This window comes from Myxine glutinosa, chromosome 5 (genome assembly GCF_964187855.1).
Source record: "Myxine glutinosa chromosome 5, kmMyxGlut1.1, whole genome shotgun sequence".
Taxonomy (NCBI): domain Eukaryota; kingdom Metazoa; phylum Chordata; class Myxini; order Myxiniformes; family Myxinidae; genus Myxine; species Myxine glutinosa.
The window spans coordinates 61535953-61551697 of record NC_136265.1 but is presented as its reverse complement, the minus strand read 5'-3'; the positions used below and the strand labels follow the sequence as shown (position 1 = coordinate 61551697).

The 15745-nt window shown below is 47.3% G+C and overlaps 1 protein-coding gene across 9 annotated transcripts in view; it reads left to right on the top strand.

The window, feature by feature from the left end:
* The window catches only part of HMBOX1 (homeobox containing 1), an 82267-nt gene extending 73557 nt beyond the window's left edge, over positions 1-8710 (top strand). For all 9 annotated transcript variants that reach the window (XM_078778118.1, XM_078778117.1, XM_078778116.1 and 6 more), the window contains one exon: positions 8047-8710. In XM_078778118.1, coding sequence (XP_078634244.1) covers positions 8047-8169 — 123 coding nt within the window. In that variant the 3' untranslated portion in view covers positions 8170-8710. The remainder of the gene's footprint in view (positions 1-8046) is intronic.
* Positions 8711-15745: the final 7035 nt, after the last annotated feature.

Genomic DNA, 15745 nt, shown 5'->3' with positions numbered 1-15745 from the left:
GCCGCACACAAGGTCCGTGCACCAAGCTCCAAAGCACCCAACGCAGGCCAGCGGCTTCACACGAGGTCGATCCCCACACGAAGCACGAAAAGACAGGAACGGAGAGAACGCAGGTGTGACTGCACGTCTCGTCCTCCAACTCGCTTCTCAATTGCTCACTGCCAAACTGCGCACTGCAAAACCAACTCTCGACCACGAATGTCACTCTCCACCGAACTGCCAGGGGCCAGGAGTGAACTCGTCTCAACTCAACACCAACTCTCGTGGCTCGAACTCACAGTCCTCCTGCTCAACTCCTGCTCAACTCCTGCTCAACTCTGCAATGGCGTTCGGCAACTAACTCCTCAAAATGGCGTCCGGCCCCCGCTAATATCTCCGGCTGATGGCGTCAGCTTTGGCGCACTCCCCTGCCAATCAGAGGCTCCACCGACTCCCCGGCTTGCTCAGGTCACGCCCACTGCGTCACTCCACTCTCGTCCCCTACTCCTTGGTCACAGCACGTGCTATGTGAGGCGGGTAGGCCTCTCGGAGGTGCAAATGGTGGCGGCCAATTGTGGCGGTGTTCTAGCCCGATTTCTTCCTAAGTCATGTCAGGGGGGAAGGGCGTCATTTAGTGTTGTACTAAAGGTCCTAACTAATGTTTAAGTGGTGTGCAGTGCCAAAATGGACAAAGGTTTGGCTACCAGGTGAGACATACAAGGGCTCTACTCATGATTCCCTACACTACTTAACACACGAATCTCTTGGTAGATTCACAATCAAACATCTTAGCCGACAAAACGCCTACACATGACTTATTACAGGTAGATTTCCTATCGCGACAGTCGAAGCATGTTACCGACTCAGATCTACTATGCTCTACATATATCACTACCCAAATTCGTAACAAAGCCCCCCCCCCCCCCCCCCCCCCGGAACCGTAGCTCATGCAAGGTTCACTGCAGGCGCTACCATTCCAACCTTAACACTTACTGTCACACTTAATTAGCCTATGAAATAAATCAGGAAGGGCTGTGGGAAGTGAGTCGGACTACCTACCTACACTTCCTTAACATTCTAAACCCCTTAACCATCATGCAGTCATGTATGTACATTTTCTTCATTCCATCGCTCCTGTGGTGGGAGGAAACAACATCACACAAAAATCTACCTTCACCACAAAACTTACCAACTTACTCAAAAATTCCATAAAACATTTTTACATACCCCAATCTACAGACTGCGTCCCCCGGTGATGCCACAAGACACAACCTTACCTGTGGGGCCATCCCCAATGCACCCCTAAATTTCCATGGGCCCTGTCCAGATGTTACAGGTGAGTGACATGGCTCGGTGGATTTCGCCCTCATTCATTCAACACAACCCCTTATCCGCTCATTCTCATTCCAAAAATCATCACACACAAAATCATTACAAGCACTTATTTCATACACCCCCCTGCAGGACCATGGCATTGATGTCATTCGTGAGTGCATGTCTCAACTCGGCAGCGGGGAGGTACCGCACAACAAGTTGGTGGGGGCGTTTCAGGCTGTGGTGCCCGTAGTCCCAAACACAAGTCAACCGACTCACAAGTTCATTGCCCCCCCCCCCCCCCTTTACCTCTTGGCCCCGTGACAGTCCAACAGCCCCTTTCCGCCGTTACCTCGCCGGTGACGGTCTCCACACACACCAGGCTCCTCCGCGGCCTCCTGCTCCAGCGCAGCAACACGGGTCACCGGGGGACTTCCTCACCCCGCGGCGCCCATCCAGACCCTCCACCGCCGAGCTCCAATTTCCAGTTACCACCGGCTGCCAGGGGTAATTGCCGCAGAGGGAGGTCGCAGGCATCGCTCCTCAGAGCTTGATCCGTACCTGCGGACACACACACCTTCCCCACCCACAACCCCAAAACACACTTCCTCCCCCGCTGCCATTCAATTCTCCACACAACTCAGCACAATTCATAGATGGTGTACAAGATGTTCCAAAGCTTTGCCATGGCCTGCCACATGTGAAATCCCATTCACAGTTCAAATCATTACATTTTTCAAAAGCACATTTCCAAAACTCAATTATCATCACTCACTCTCCAGTTTCCACTCTCACGACCACATCAAAACACATAACCACAACACAAAAACACACGCCACCCACAAGACACTGTGTGGCCCCCATTCCATCCCCCTCACCGGCCATGTCATCACTCTCACCCGCCTCCCAACTCCAAATTACATGTCCCCAATTTACCAAGCAAGTCCTGAAGCCTGGGACAGTAACCATCAAGGCCTTACCTCTACCTTGATGCACAGGTAACTTCCGGTTGGTCAAGCCTAAAGTGCAATCCACCCTTCACAATCCCAGAATTTCACATCGGGCCTACCAAATACTTCCAAATTTCTCTTTTGTCCCCACTATACTGGCAGGTATGTGGATCCGCATCCAACGGTGATCATCACTACACAACTACCAGTGGCCACGACAGCTCTGCACCTCTACCGTGCAAGGGTCATCGGGACAAGGTGAGCAGTCAAAACGCCAACATGGCCCATGAGTGTCCATAAGGGTGCGACCCACCATCCATCCTTTGGCCCCCCCTGCGAGGAACACAACTGCACCAGCCCCAGCTGGCCAATGTGGTGAGCACCTGCTGCCACAACACACACTACCGCACACACAACCTCGGCTCTGGGGGAGACGGTCGCAGTGCGTCGCATTCCCCTCACGTCACCTACGCTGCCCTCTCGTCCCCCAGTCCACAGAACCGCAGCCCCCCAGTGCTCACCCACACCTGACCACACCAAGGTCCAGTCAACAGCCATGCTCCACCAGGACACCCACCCAGAAGACATGGTCCACACACCTCGGACATGCACAGCACCACGTTGACCCTCAGGCTACACAACTACATCCCCATAACCCCGCGTCCCAAATATCAGCACAGTTGCCCACGCAACCAGTTGAAAACTGTGTCTTGCTACCCTGTTCAATTTTATCACAGCCTCCAACACTTTGGTCTAACACACCTGGATCAATAATGGCGTCACTGTACAGTGTCCACCATAACATTTCAAAATTCAACCTTGAATTTGCATCTAACCCACAGATTACCCATGCCAAACATTTTTCACATTTCACTAACCTCACCAAAGAAAGACGCTTTGCCATACACATGCCAGCCGAGCATGGCCCATATGCTCGGCTCGTTACACATCTCCCGATTCATCAAACCCATGGCTCCCTTCCCAACCCGAGAGTCCATAAATCATAACGGAGCATCTGTGGAAGGTCACCCTCACACCATCACGTTCCACAGATGCCCCAATGGTTGTCCGGCAGGCTGTCTCATTCCTGTCCATTCGGTTCGACCCGCGTCCATAGACCAACCACGATGCCAGGTCACCACATGCCGGTTGTCCCAAAGTCTCAGGGAGAGGGTGTCAGGTCGCATGCCCGGGTGGTCACTACATCAGGCCCAAGCTGGCCATCCGTGGTGCCACCACCAAAGCGCGACCCACAACACCTCCCCCTAGTGGTCTTCAATATTTGCCATCCCAGGCTTGAGAAACCACCTCGGACCCCCCTGGAGGTCTTAACCCCCACTAGGGTCCGGTGACCCTGCCGGCCCGAGCCACCCGCTCGGACGGTCCCCCGACGGACAAGGTACACCACACTCCACCAGACCCCCCGTGGGGCCCAGGTCGTACCATGCCACCCAAGGCTGGACCCCCACGTCCAAATCTCGCCAGCACAGCACCCCAGCTGGCTGGGATTACCAAATTTTGAAAGGGGCAACTTTTGCCCTAGGCCATCCCCAATGACCTCTCCTGGTCCAAACTCCGCAGCCCGGGGACCAACTCTCCCCATGGCTGCGCCAACCCAAATTCCCATTTTAATTTAACTTTAAATTTTCTTTTAGAAATTTTGACTCCAGGTGACCAATCACCACAGCTGCAGGTAACAACCTCTACCACTGGTTGTTCTGCCCCTCCCTGCAGCTGGTCCAAATTCCCTACAGGGACCAAATCTTCAGAGGCTCCATCTCCCGACCCATCTCGAAGGTCCAAATCCAGCCCGGAGCCAACACAATCCCCCAACTGGTTGTCCAATTTTGGAGCCTCTGTTTCCAAATCGTAGTGCACGGTGAGGGTCCCCTTGGTCATTCCAACCACCTCCTTGGACCAACTCACCTCCTCCCCCAAACCCCTTTGGGCCTGAACAAACTCTACCTCCATGGGACTGTCCCAGGTCCCCAGCCGCTGTCACATCATCCTCATCATCATCATCATCATCATCATCACAAATCATTTCTGGCCCCGCCAGGTCTTCATCAATATCCCCAATAAATACCTGGTCCGGCTCCATTACACGGACCCCCAAAAACTCTACCCCCTCTTGCTCCGCACCACCGCCCTGGTGCTGCACCAATTCCAATTCATCCTCCTGTTGAGGTGTTGTGACATCCACCCGGTCCCGACAAACAACCAGGCCAGAATGTGGGAAACATTCCCCATTACAATTCTCACATTCCAAATTTCCTTCCCCATTCACCTGTGGGCACACCCCGCTCACCTGTGGACACTCCACGTTTACCTGCAGGCATTCCCCATCTACCTGTTCACATTCCCCATCCACCTGTGGACATTCCCCATTCACCTCTGCACCTGCAGTCTCTCCATCTACCTGTGGGCACTCCATGCTCACCTGTACACATGCCACAATTGCCATTCCCGGTGCAATTCCCAATTTTGCCATTCCCGGCTCCTGAGCCCCGTGCACATCTGCATGGGCCGTACTCTCTCCCATTCCCAATTTAGCTTCGCCCCGTTCAGATTAAATTTTTGCCACCTTTGGCTTCCCCTGTGCCCCGGCGGTGCCATTCCTTCGTTCCTCCTCAATTCTTCATTCTTCCGGGCATCCATTTTGTTAATCATTCGGTCAATTTTATTGTTCATTTCTCCTATCTCATTACTCATTCTTTTGATCTGTTCACCCCGGGCATCAATGCTGTTATCCAATCTCCTCATTTCTCTAAAGAATCGATCCCACATCTGCCTCTGGTCGGTATCGGGGCTGCTCCAATTGCTCCCGGCTCCCCAGTAGGGGAGGGGGATAAGTTGGTGCTCGGGACAGGGGAGGTTCCAAGCCTAACCTCCAATTCCAATCCCCCTATTTCCGGCTCACTCCCTACACTGACGGAGGCCTCGCTGCGTACCTCCATTTTGTCGATCTCCGACATCCGCTTTTCGGAAGGTCGTTCCCCGCGCGCATGTTATGTTACTTAAAAAAAAACAAATTTAAATTTGTCGAAGACGTGATATCACGCTCCATACACCCAATTGATTATTCAAATTCCTCCGCCTCAACTATAAAAATTTCGGTTCCAAATGCTGGGCGGGGTTTTTCACCCAGCCGGGGTCGACTCGCTTCCTCCGGACAAAAAAAATTGGCCGCTAGGTTCGAATCCCTAACTCCTGACACCAAATGTCGTGCAACCGCCGAAATTTATATCAGGCGATCGCGGATGACGATCACGAAGGCTTTAACTCCGAGGCGGAAACTCAATGGCGGATTCCAATATCTAAAACACCAAGCGCACGGAATGGAGGTTAACGGTGTAAGTCCCCGCAGCCTTAACTATTGAAATCAACCACCCGGTAAACTGCGTCAGGTATTATGTACAAAAAGTAATATAAGGGTTTATTGAATAAAGGCAGAGACAGGGAAAACATGCGCCGGTAATAAATATCCTAAATCGGGATCCCGCACACCGACTTCAGAAACAAAACGAGGGATTATGAATTAATAAAAAGAACACGTCATGTAAAATGTACACGCGGAGCTCGGCTTATCTGTCTTTGTCGTCTTGTATTGTTTGCCGTCCACCACGGCCCCGCTCGGCCCCGATGCACCCACGAGGCCTTGCTCCAAGCTCCAATCCTCTCGCCATCCACGAGGTTCGTGCACCAAGCTCCAAAGCACCCAACGCAGGCCAGCGGCTTCACACGAGGTCGATCCCCACACGAAGCACGAAAAGACAGGAACGGAGAGAACGCAGGTGTGACTGCACGTCTCGTCCTTCCAACTCGCTTCTCAATTGCTCATTGCCAAACTGCGCACTGCAAAACCAACTCTCGACCATGAATGTCACTCTCTACCGAACTGCCAGGGGCCAGGAGTGAACTCATCTCAACTCAACACCAACTCTCATGGCTCGAACTCGCAGTCCTCCTGCTCAACTCTGCAATGGCGTTCGGCAACTAACTCCTCGAAATGGCGTCCGGCCCCCGCTAATATCTCCGGCCGATGACGTCAGCTTTGGCGCACTTCCCTGCCAATCAGAGCCTCCACCGACTCCCCGGCTCGCTCAGGTCACGCCCACTGCGCCACCACTCCCGTCCCCTACTCCTTGGTCACAGCACGTGCTACGCGAGGCGGGTAGGCCTCTCGGATGTGCAAATGGTGGCGGCCAATTGTGGCGGTGTTCTAGCCCGATTTCTTCCTCAGTCATGTCAGGGGGGAAGGGCGTCATTTAGTGTTGTACTAAAGGTCCTAACTAATATTTAAGTGGTGTGCAGTGCCAAAATGGACAAAGGTTTGGCTACCAGGTGAGACATACAAGGGCTCTACTCATTATTCCCTACACTACTTAACACACGAATCTCCTGGTAGATTCACAATCATACATCTTAGCCGACAAAACGCCTACACATGACTTATTACAGGTAGATTCCCTATCGCGACAGTCGAAGCATGTTACCTACTCAGATCAACTCTGCTCTACATATATCACGACCCAAATTCGTAACAATATTCTCTCGTTTTGTATTTTTTATTAATTTTCTTACATTTGTAAAATTGATTTTTCATTTGGAAGTTTCCAGGAAACAAAAATTTAATTCCAGTAAACAAAAGGTGAAAATTTTGAAAGGGGTAAAGACTTTCTTTCGGCACTGTACCTGGAGCTTATTCCGTCACCAACCATTCACCTTTTTCCTTGATGCTTCCCACCTTACCCACAGATATCTCGTATATGATTTGTAAATCGTGTAAATATACGTTATTCCATCAATGGGCCTCATCACTTGCAATACCATGGAATATGATCCGGCAGTTCTGGTGGTTTTGCAGGCAAGGCATTGGATACCAAATATATCCCTCAATTATTTTTCTCAAATTGCTTCTCAGTCTCTACGTGTTGGCCTACTAGGCATCTTTTTGAGCTTTGAATTGTGGGTTTTTTTTTTTGTTGTTTGACCATAATATTGAAATGTGTGCTGAAATGAAAATGAAATGCTGAAAATGAAAATGAAATGTGCTGAAATTAAAAAAATGAAATGTGCTGAAATTTAAAAAATGAAATGAAATGTGCGCACAAGATCTGCCAGCAACCCTCTTACGGTGAAATTACCACAATCAAGACTCTCTGCTCACCTTCACTCTTTCATTCCTCTTTTCTCACGCCTCTGGACCAAACTCCCCCACTCTCTTCAATCCCACTCCTCCCCCCAGGTCTTTAAAACAGCTGTTCACCATTATCTCTTGTCTTCCCCCATCCAAAACCTTGATCTTTTCTACCCCCGTTAATTCACCCCAGATCCACTTTTTTGAAATACCAACTTCATTCCTGGAAGTCCTTGCAGTGTCTGTGTTTTTTTTTACCTCTCTCAACCCCCCCCCCCCCCTTCCCATGCCTCCTTCCCCCAAGCCCTCTTCTTCCCACAGATCTCCCGATGTCCCTGCTTTCCATCTTGTCTCCCTCTCCCTTTATCATATGTTTTATGTTTTATGTGTCAGTTTGTCTTTTTGTGATCAATGTTAGCTCTTACACGAGCCTCGATGTTGTATACAAAAAAAGAAGAAAAAAAAGTGGAACGAAAGTTCTGTTGTTGTGATTATTGCAGATAACAACACTTCTGCATGTTTTTTTGTGAATACACAAGTGGGCCTAACGTTAACGAAGCAAATACTTTTAGCGTAGATGCCACAAATTGTCCTAAGGGCCTGGTTTTCCCTCTTTCAGAATTTGATCATTACAAAATTCCTCCCAACTCTTCCCCACCATAGATCCACGCCATGCCGTTGATCAAAGATCCTCTCTTCGAAAACGGCGTGGATCTAGCGGAGGAGTGCACAGCGACTCTTCTTTCCTGCAGATGTGAAGCTTTCCCGCCATGGCCCGGCTCATAAGGACGGGCCTTGGGTGGGAAGGATGGTTCAGGATGACTTTTCCAGTAAGAGAGAAACCAGCAAGGTGCACATGAGTGGTACAGTCACAAAGCTGCTGCACAGTAACTATGCAGAGTGCTGATGGGGAACAGCCCCGATAGTGCGGCCAAGTGCAGAGAACCCACCACTCCACCAGAACGATAGCCGCGACTGCACACCCATCCTTGTTGTCAGTGCCTACCTGGACACCATCCCCATTGAGCATGAAAATGCTTCCTCTCCTTCCCCCATTGTCTCCCCATAACATTTTCAAACTCTGGCAAGTCTCTCATTTATTTTGCTTTCCCACTACACTGCCCTCCATCTTTGGGCTTACAGGCCTGTGAACAGTGGGGAGTGCATTTTGACTCCTTTATAAATTGATGTGCTGTTTTTTGTAGAGACAGCCATCGTTCTGTACTTGTGCTACATTTCTTATTTGGTAATTTATTGAATTTGCTTGTGCTCTTGTTATTATTTCCAGTCACTATTATGATCTCTATTAAATTGGCAATTACTTGTGTGAGATTGCCATCTTGTTCTGTCATACGATGGGAAGATACGGTTTGGGTTGTGCTCATACATGTTACATAATTGGTGTCAGGAGTGGGATCCATGCACCAGAAAAAAGAAACAGGATGAAAGGGGTGGGCCCCATCGCAAGTGTACAATGTAATGGATCCGCTTGATTGGGTGATGGATATTTTGATCTCACACTCGTCAAGGAACAGGGTTCCCCTGTTTACGTTTGATCAACTTTATTGAATAGGGAACGTCATCTTCACTTTCAACACATCAATTTCAGTGGGAATAGCTAATTTCCCTGAGGTGCGTCACGGAATAGTTTCTCTAGGCAAGATAGATAGACTTGTCTCATGGCCTACAAGCCTCAGCTAGTGCATAACATTGCCTTCGGCGCTGCAATCTAAATATGCTTCCATTGGAACATTTTGAAGCCTGTTTACATTGCTGCCAGAGAACAATGGAATTTGCTAAATCTGGAATCTAATTAATCAGTCATGTAATGGAGAGATGAAGAGATGAAACAATATTGTTACGGTTGCGCGGTCTTCAACGACCATCACTTTCTGGTGAGTATGGGACGAAAATATGTTCACGTCTGCCGGGTTAATTTGGTGCGAATTGGCATCTCCAAAACACGACGACCATGGCGGAAAGCCGACAGGATGGCCGAGCGAAGACCGAGCGATCCGTGGTGGAGGCCCTTATAGTCCAGTTACCAGATGCATGTTTTAGATGAACCTTGAAATAGGGTACATGCAATGTTTTTTGATGGTGTCTACTCATTAAGGGCTTGAGTCAGAAATTGGAAGATGACACTCTGTCATCATTGAGCAATTCTTCAGGCAGTCATTTTAAAAACTAGGGGGCCCGTTGGTCCATTTGACCAAATTTTCATTGGTCTTCACAGCCTTGTAGCATACCTACCTGCCTGCTGTACTGCTTGAGCATTAGCTTGCCTTTCACCAAGCCCAGATGTGCAGTGGGCCAGAGCTGGGAGGCATGGGGAGAGGGGTATTATCAAGGACTTCTTGGGGGCTTTTGGGTCTTTTGGATCATTAAGGACTTTTGGGTCCTCGGGGACTTTTGGGTAATCAAGGACTTTTGGGTCATCTTGGTCTTTTGGGTCATTAAGGACTTTTGGGTCATCTGGGTCTTTTGGGTCCTCGGGGACTTTGGGTCATCAAAGACTTTTTTGGTCCTCGGGGACTTTTGGGTGATTTGGGTCCTTTGGGACTTTTGGCTATTTTGGGTCATCTGGGGGTCTTTTGGGTCTCAAGTATTAAAGGGTCTTACAAGGTCAAAGGGGTCTCAGCAGTCTAACTGAACTCATCCCTGGACATCTCAACATTCTACAGATACATACAAAACACCGACAGAAAAATAGTTTTTCAAATGAAAGACTTTAGATATTAATCACGACTATTTTCCTTATAATGAAAACGTACCTTTTTCAGTTTTCAACACGTTTTTAGTTTTTTAAATGCACATTAACTCAGAGGTGATGAGTGTATAAAAGTGTACGTGTCCATTTCATATAACTTCAAAGTGTACATGTGGACATAACTTCTTTAAAGTATACGTGGACATAACTTCTTCAAAGTGTACATGTACATGTACATGAACATTTCCAAGTATACGTGGACATAACTTCTTTAAAGTGTACGTGTACATTTCAAAGTATACGCGGACATAACCTATTTAAAGTGTACAAATTTCAAAGTATATGTGGACATAACTTCTTTAAAGTGTACAAATTTCAAAGTATACGTGTACATTTCAAAGTATACGTGGACATAACTTATTTAAAGTGTACGTGTGCATTTCATAGTATATGTGGACATAACTTCTTTAAAGTGTACAAATTTCAAAGTATACGTGTACATTTCAAAGTATACGTGGACATAACTTATTTAAAGTGTACGTGAACATTTCAAAGTATATGTGGACATAACTTCTTTAAAGTGTACTTGTACATTTCAAAGTATACGTGGACATAACTTATTTAAAGTGTACGTGTACATTTCAAAGTATATGTGGACGTAATTTCTTTAAAGTGTACAAATTTCAAAGTACACGTGGACATTTCAAAGTATACGTTGACATAACTTCTTTAAAGTGTACGTGTACATTTCAAAGTATATGTGGACACAACTTCTTTAAAGTGTACATGTACATTTAAAAGTATATGTGGACACAACTTCTTTAAAGTATACGACATAATACATAATACATAATAACTTGTAAAATAAAAAGTAAAAAAAACTCTTGGAATTCCCTCGGCCTCATGAATTAATTAATTGTTTACGCAGGCATTTCACTTCCAAGCCGATTTTTGTTTTACTTTATGTAAATATCACAATCGTGCATGCCAGCATGTGCATGTGTAAATCACTACCCATGTACGTGTGTGTGTGCATCATCTTCATGGTCCGCAAGTCCCCAAGACCAAACAGAGCCCTCAACGGTCCCGAAGCATCAATCCCCACCCCAGCGAGGAACCACGACCCATGTCTCCTCGTCCGTGCTCCGTTACCTCCTCTGCCATCCCCAAAGTGGCCTCTGGGGTATGCTGGGGGAACAGTCTTTTCCCTCTCGATCTCCAATAATTTTGTCCAAAGGTCAAATGTCAGCCTCACCGAAAATCATCAATTTTCATCCAATTGACCTGAAATTTAAATTTACCATTTGAGGTTTGTCATTAAATTTTCAGCAAATCTTTATTATGAAAATATGGAAAAGTCAAAGAAATAATTTGGTCTAAAGTTAAAAGGTCAGAATCACATAAAATCGTCAATTTTCATCCAATTGATCTGAAATTTTAATAATTTCCATATTGTGTCACTGAATTGGTTCACCAATCAAAAGCTAGCAGATTTTGTTTTTTAAGATCAAAAGGTCAAAGGTCAAGGTTGCATAAAATTGTCAATTTTCATCTGATTGGCCTGAATCTTTTGCATATTGGGTCACTGAATTGGTTCACCAATGAAAATCTAGAATCCGGCTGTTTGTTTTTGTTATATTAGGTCAAAGGTCAAGTTTGCATAAAATTGTCAATTTTTATCTGATCAACTTGAAATTTGAGCAGGGTCTGCACATTGGGTCACTGAAGCATTTCACTGCATTCCTTTCCGGCCTAGCTCCCTCAGCTCTATCTGTGCTGTCCCCCAAATATTCCTTCAGGTCGCACAAGATCTACCTGCAACCCTCTTATGGTTAAACTGCCAAAATCTCGGCTCTCTGCTCACCTTCACTCTTTCATTCCCCTTTTCTCCCGCCTCTGGAACAAACTCCCCCACTCCCTTCAATCCCACTCCTCCCTCCAGGTCTTTAAAACAGCTGTTCACCACCATCTCTTATCTTCCCCCATCTAAAACCTTGATATTTTCTACCCCTGTTAAAACCCCCTAAATCCACGTCTTTCAATCCCCAACTTCTTTCCTGAAATTCCTAGTAGTGTTCATTTGCTTTATACCGTGTACCCCTTCCTCCTCCCCTTCCACAGATCTACCGACGTCCTTGTTCTCCATTGTTGTTGTGCTTGTGTGCTTCCCTCTCTCTCCCTCTCTTGTGTCCCACTCCCTTCGTTGTATATTTTATGTATCTGTGCATGATTTCATATTCATTGTGTTATCTCTTACACGAGCCTCGATTCTGTGCACAAAAAAAAAGAAAGAAAGAAAAAAAATCTGCCCCTTTGGCGGTCTATTGGGGGGGGGGGGGGGGAGGTGGATGGGGTTTCCCCCCAAAATCGGTGTTTGCTTTCTTCTCAGAAACTATACACGCAATTCCGATGAAACTTAACCACAACCTTCATCACCCGTGTTGTCATACTTTGTTCCTGGGATTTAAAAAAATTCTGGGTCTAAAGTGGTCTATGGGGGGGGGGGGGGGGGGTTTCTCCCCAAAATAGCTATTTGCTTTTTTCTCAGAACCTACACACAGTTTTGATGAAATGTCACCACAACCTTCATCACTCATGATGTACCAATGTTTGTTCAAGGCATTGGAAAAATTGGGGTCTGAGGAGGTACACGGAGTGTGGGGGTTGCCCCCAAAATAGGTATTTTCTTTGTTTGTTTAAACTTAAAGTCTTATGATTGTTATGATTCTAAATGCTACCCTTTCTTCTAGCAACCATTGAAATTGGTTTAAAATACCCTTAGTCAGTGCAGTATACTGTTTATTCCACCAGGTGAGCAATCTATTGCACCTATGTTTATTAAAAGTGAGTGATTTTAGATTGCGATTTTTTTTTTTGTGAATCTTTGTGGAAAGCATTCATTGACTAAGCTGAATAAGTACAATTTTAAGGTACCAGCAATAGTACCTGCCCTACGGGCGGGGCTTCAATTGGAGGCCCAAATGAAAAGGCAAAATATCAGAAATTGAAGGTTTTTTTTGTTACAACAATTTTTACCGCTTTGCTTTGAAGAACGGGAATGAAGGGGGAGGAGTGTGTTAATATGTCTGGTTGAAGGTTTTGGGTAGTGAGGGGGCTTGAAGCCAGATTTTAATCTTACAGCCGCCATATTGGTGATCACCGTCACTGCGATGCGAAGCGAAAGACGCCTCAGAGCTGTCACATTCACAATCGCTATGTCGTATGTACTCCCGATACGTGTTTCCTTCATTGTAAAAACTACCAAGTCAACAGTTAAAAGGATTTTGAGCCAATAGGTGTTACAGCCTTGGGAAGACCAATGGAGACAGCGATCTGTTAGCTTATACACCGCCCAAATAGCTATGTGGAATTCTCTCATGTAGAGATTAAAAAACCCACGTCGTTTGAACTTTGGCCGGGTCATTATTTACTTTTAATGATGTTTATATACGAATCAAAAAGAAAATAATTGTTTTTGGGTCGTCCTTTCCACATATCTCATGGGATTGTGAGTTGGAGAGACGACCGTGATGGCGGGGAGGGGGTTGGCATTCTCTCAAGCAGGGATTCAACCCATGTCCTTATAAAAGGTCTTTGTCCGAGGTCATTCTTTTTAATTGTGTGTTTTCATTCGTCAGGTTGCGATCGGTGCAGCCGTTTGTGCAGTACCCGGGAAAATAACGTTATGCGGGAGTCCAAACCTGAAAATGCTGGAGACCAAAGCTGAAAATGAAAAAACAATATAGCCTATTTTACTCCAGGGGGTCCCAGGATTACCCACCCAAAATATCGTTGCGATCGGTTCAGCCGTTTGTGCAGTACCCAGGAAAATAACGTTATGCGGGAGTCCAAACCTGCAAATGCTGGAGACCAAAGCTGAAAATGAAAAAACAATATAGCCTATTTTACTCCAGGGGGTCCCAGGATTACCCACCCAAAATATCGTTGTGATAGGTTCAGCCGTTTTTGCGGTACCTGGGAACAGACGGCCAGACGGACGGACGGACATTTGGTGAAATATAGTAAGATTAAGGAGGGTGCGCCATAAGGAATGGGTGGGGAGTGTGTGTGGGAGGGGGGGAGGGAGAGAGGTAATGAGTGAGGTCAGGAGAAGGGAGAAAGAGAAGGAGGGAGTGATTGAAGAAGGAGGGGGGGGGGGAGAGGAAAAGAGGAAGTGAGGGGGAAGGTGGTGGGGGTTGAGTGCCTTCAGGGTGGGGGGAGGAAGGAGAGTGAGTGGAGAGGGAGAGGTGTGTGTGTGGGTGAGTGTGCACACGTACAGGATTACGATAACAGCCTACAGTAGTAGATCCAGCAGATCAGCGAGGGACGTGCTGCCATTGATGACTTGAGTATCCCAAATTAATCAAGATGGTGTTAGCTCTGCCTGGCGGACAGCGGTTCTGAAAAGAGGTTTGGCTACGTCGCTTCAATGTGGGATCAATTGGGGAAGGGGGTGGGGGGGGGGGGGGAGAGGGTTTGAGTTGGTGATGATATTGTTACGGTCCGCGGATTAGATGTTATTTACCGAGCGGAGGTACCGCGGCCGAACAGTTTTTCCCCGACTCACCCGATTCACCCAGACGTTGGCCGTATCGCGCCACAGCTATTCAATAGGGAAAAGACTAAGACGACGGATGTGAAGAAAAGGGATAAGAAGACGAAGGCAAAGAAAGGTTTGAAATACGATTACTATTTATTACTATTTACAGGCTCAAAATAACCAAGGAGAAGGAAAGATAATAAAATAATATACAGAAGCTTTTAGAGACACAGTGAATATTACTAGCTTATACAGACTTAATTACCTACCCAGCACAGAACAGACAAAACAAACTCACGTACGCAAATGGGGAACTTGCAGGCAGGAATGGCTGGAAAGAGAGGAAAGGTCCAATGGGTCCGGCAGCACGAATCGGCGCGTTGGGCAGCCGCCGTTCCTTCACGGCCCTGCTCCAAACCGCCGTCCAGGCCCCAATTGGCTGGCGAGCGTTGTCGCTGCGGTGGACGCTGCTGCTGCTGCTGCTGCTGTAGACGCTGCCACTGGCGAGTAAGGTGACGAATAGCAGGCTTTTGCGCTTCCCTGGATGACCTCTGCTTTTGGACCTCACAACTCAGCTCTTGTCATAGCTCATCTCAGATCTCAGCTCATCTCTCGTAAAAGCTCCCATCCTTTCTCTTGGACCCTTTCTTTGTCGTGTACCTCTCCACGCAGCTCAGCTCATCTCTGGACCTTTTTGCAACTCTGCTTGGGGAACGTCCCGCCGCGGGTTATATAGGCCCCGCCCCTCAACCTTCGCGAACCTCCTTGATGTTTCTCTCCACCCCCTCTCCAAGTCCAACCCCTTGTTCGTGGTTGGTTGAGTGGGGCTGACTCACTCCTCCCCTCTATGACGAGGTGGGGACCCGCCTTTCTTCCCCAAACCTGCCTCGTGGTCAATGGCGGCTTTGGAGGAGATGTAATTGCCAATCGAGGCTTGGCAATGATGAAAGGGGAAATGGAGGTTTTTGGGAATGGGAATGAAGGGAATCTATCTCTTTCACTTGGTGCAATGGAGTGTCATTCTAATGGAAGACAAGGCCTTACTCTAAAACACATAATAAAGATATAAGCTACTGAACAAGGGTTTTATCGTGTCCTTCAATGTGGTGCTT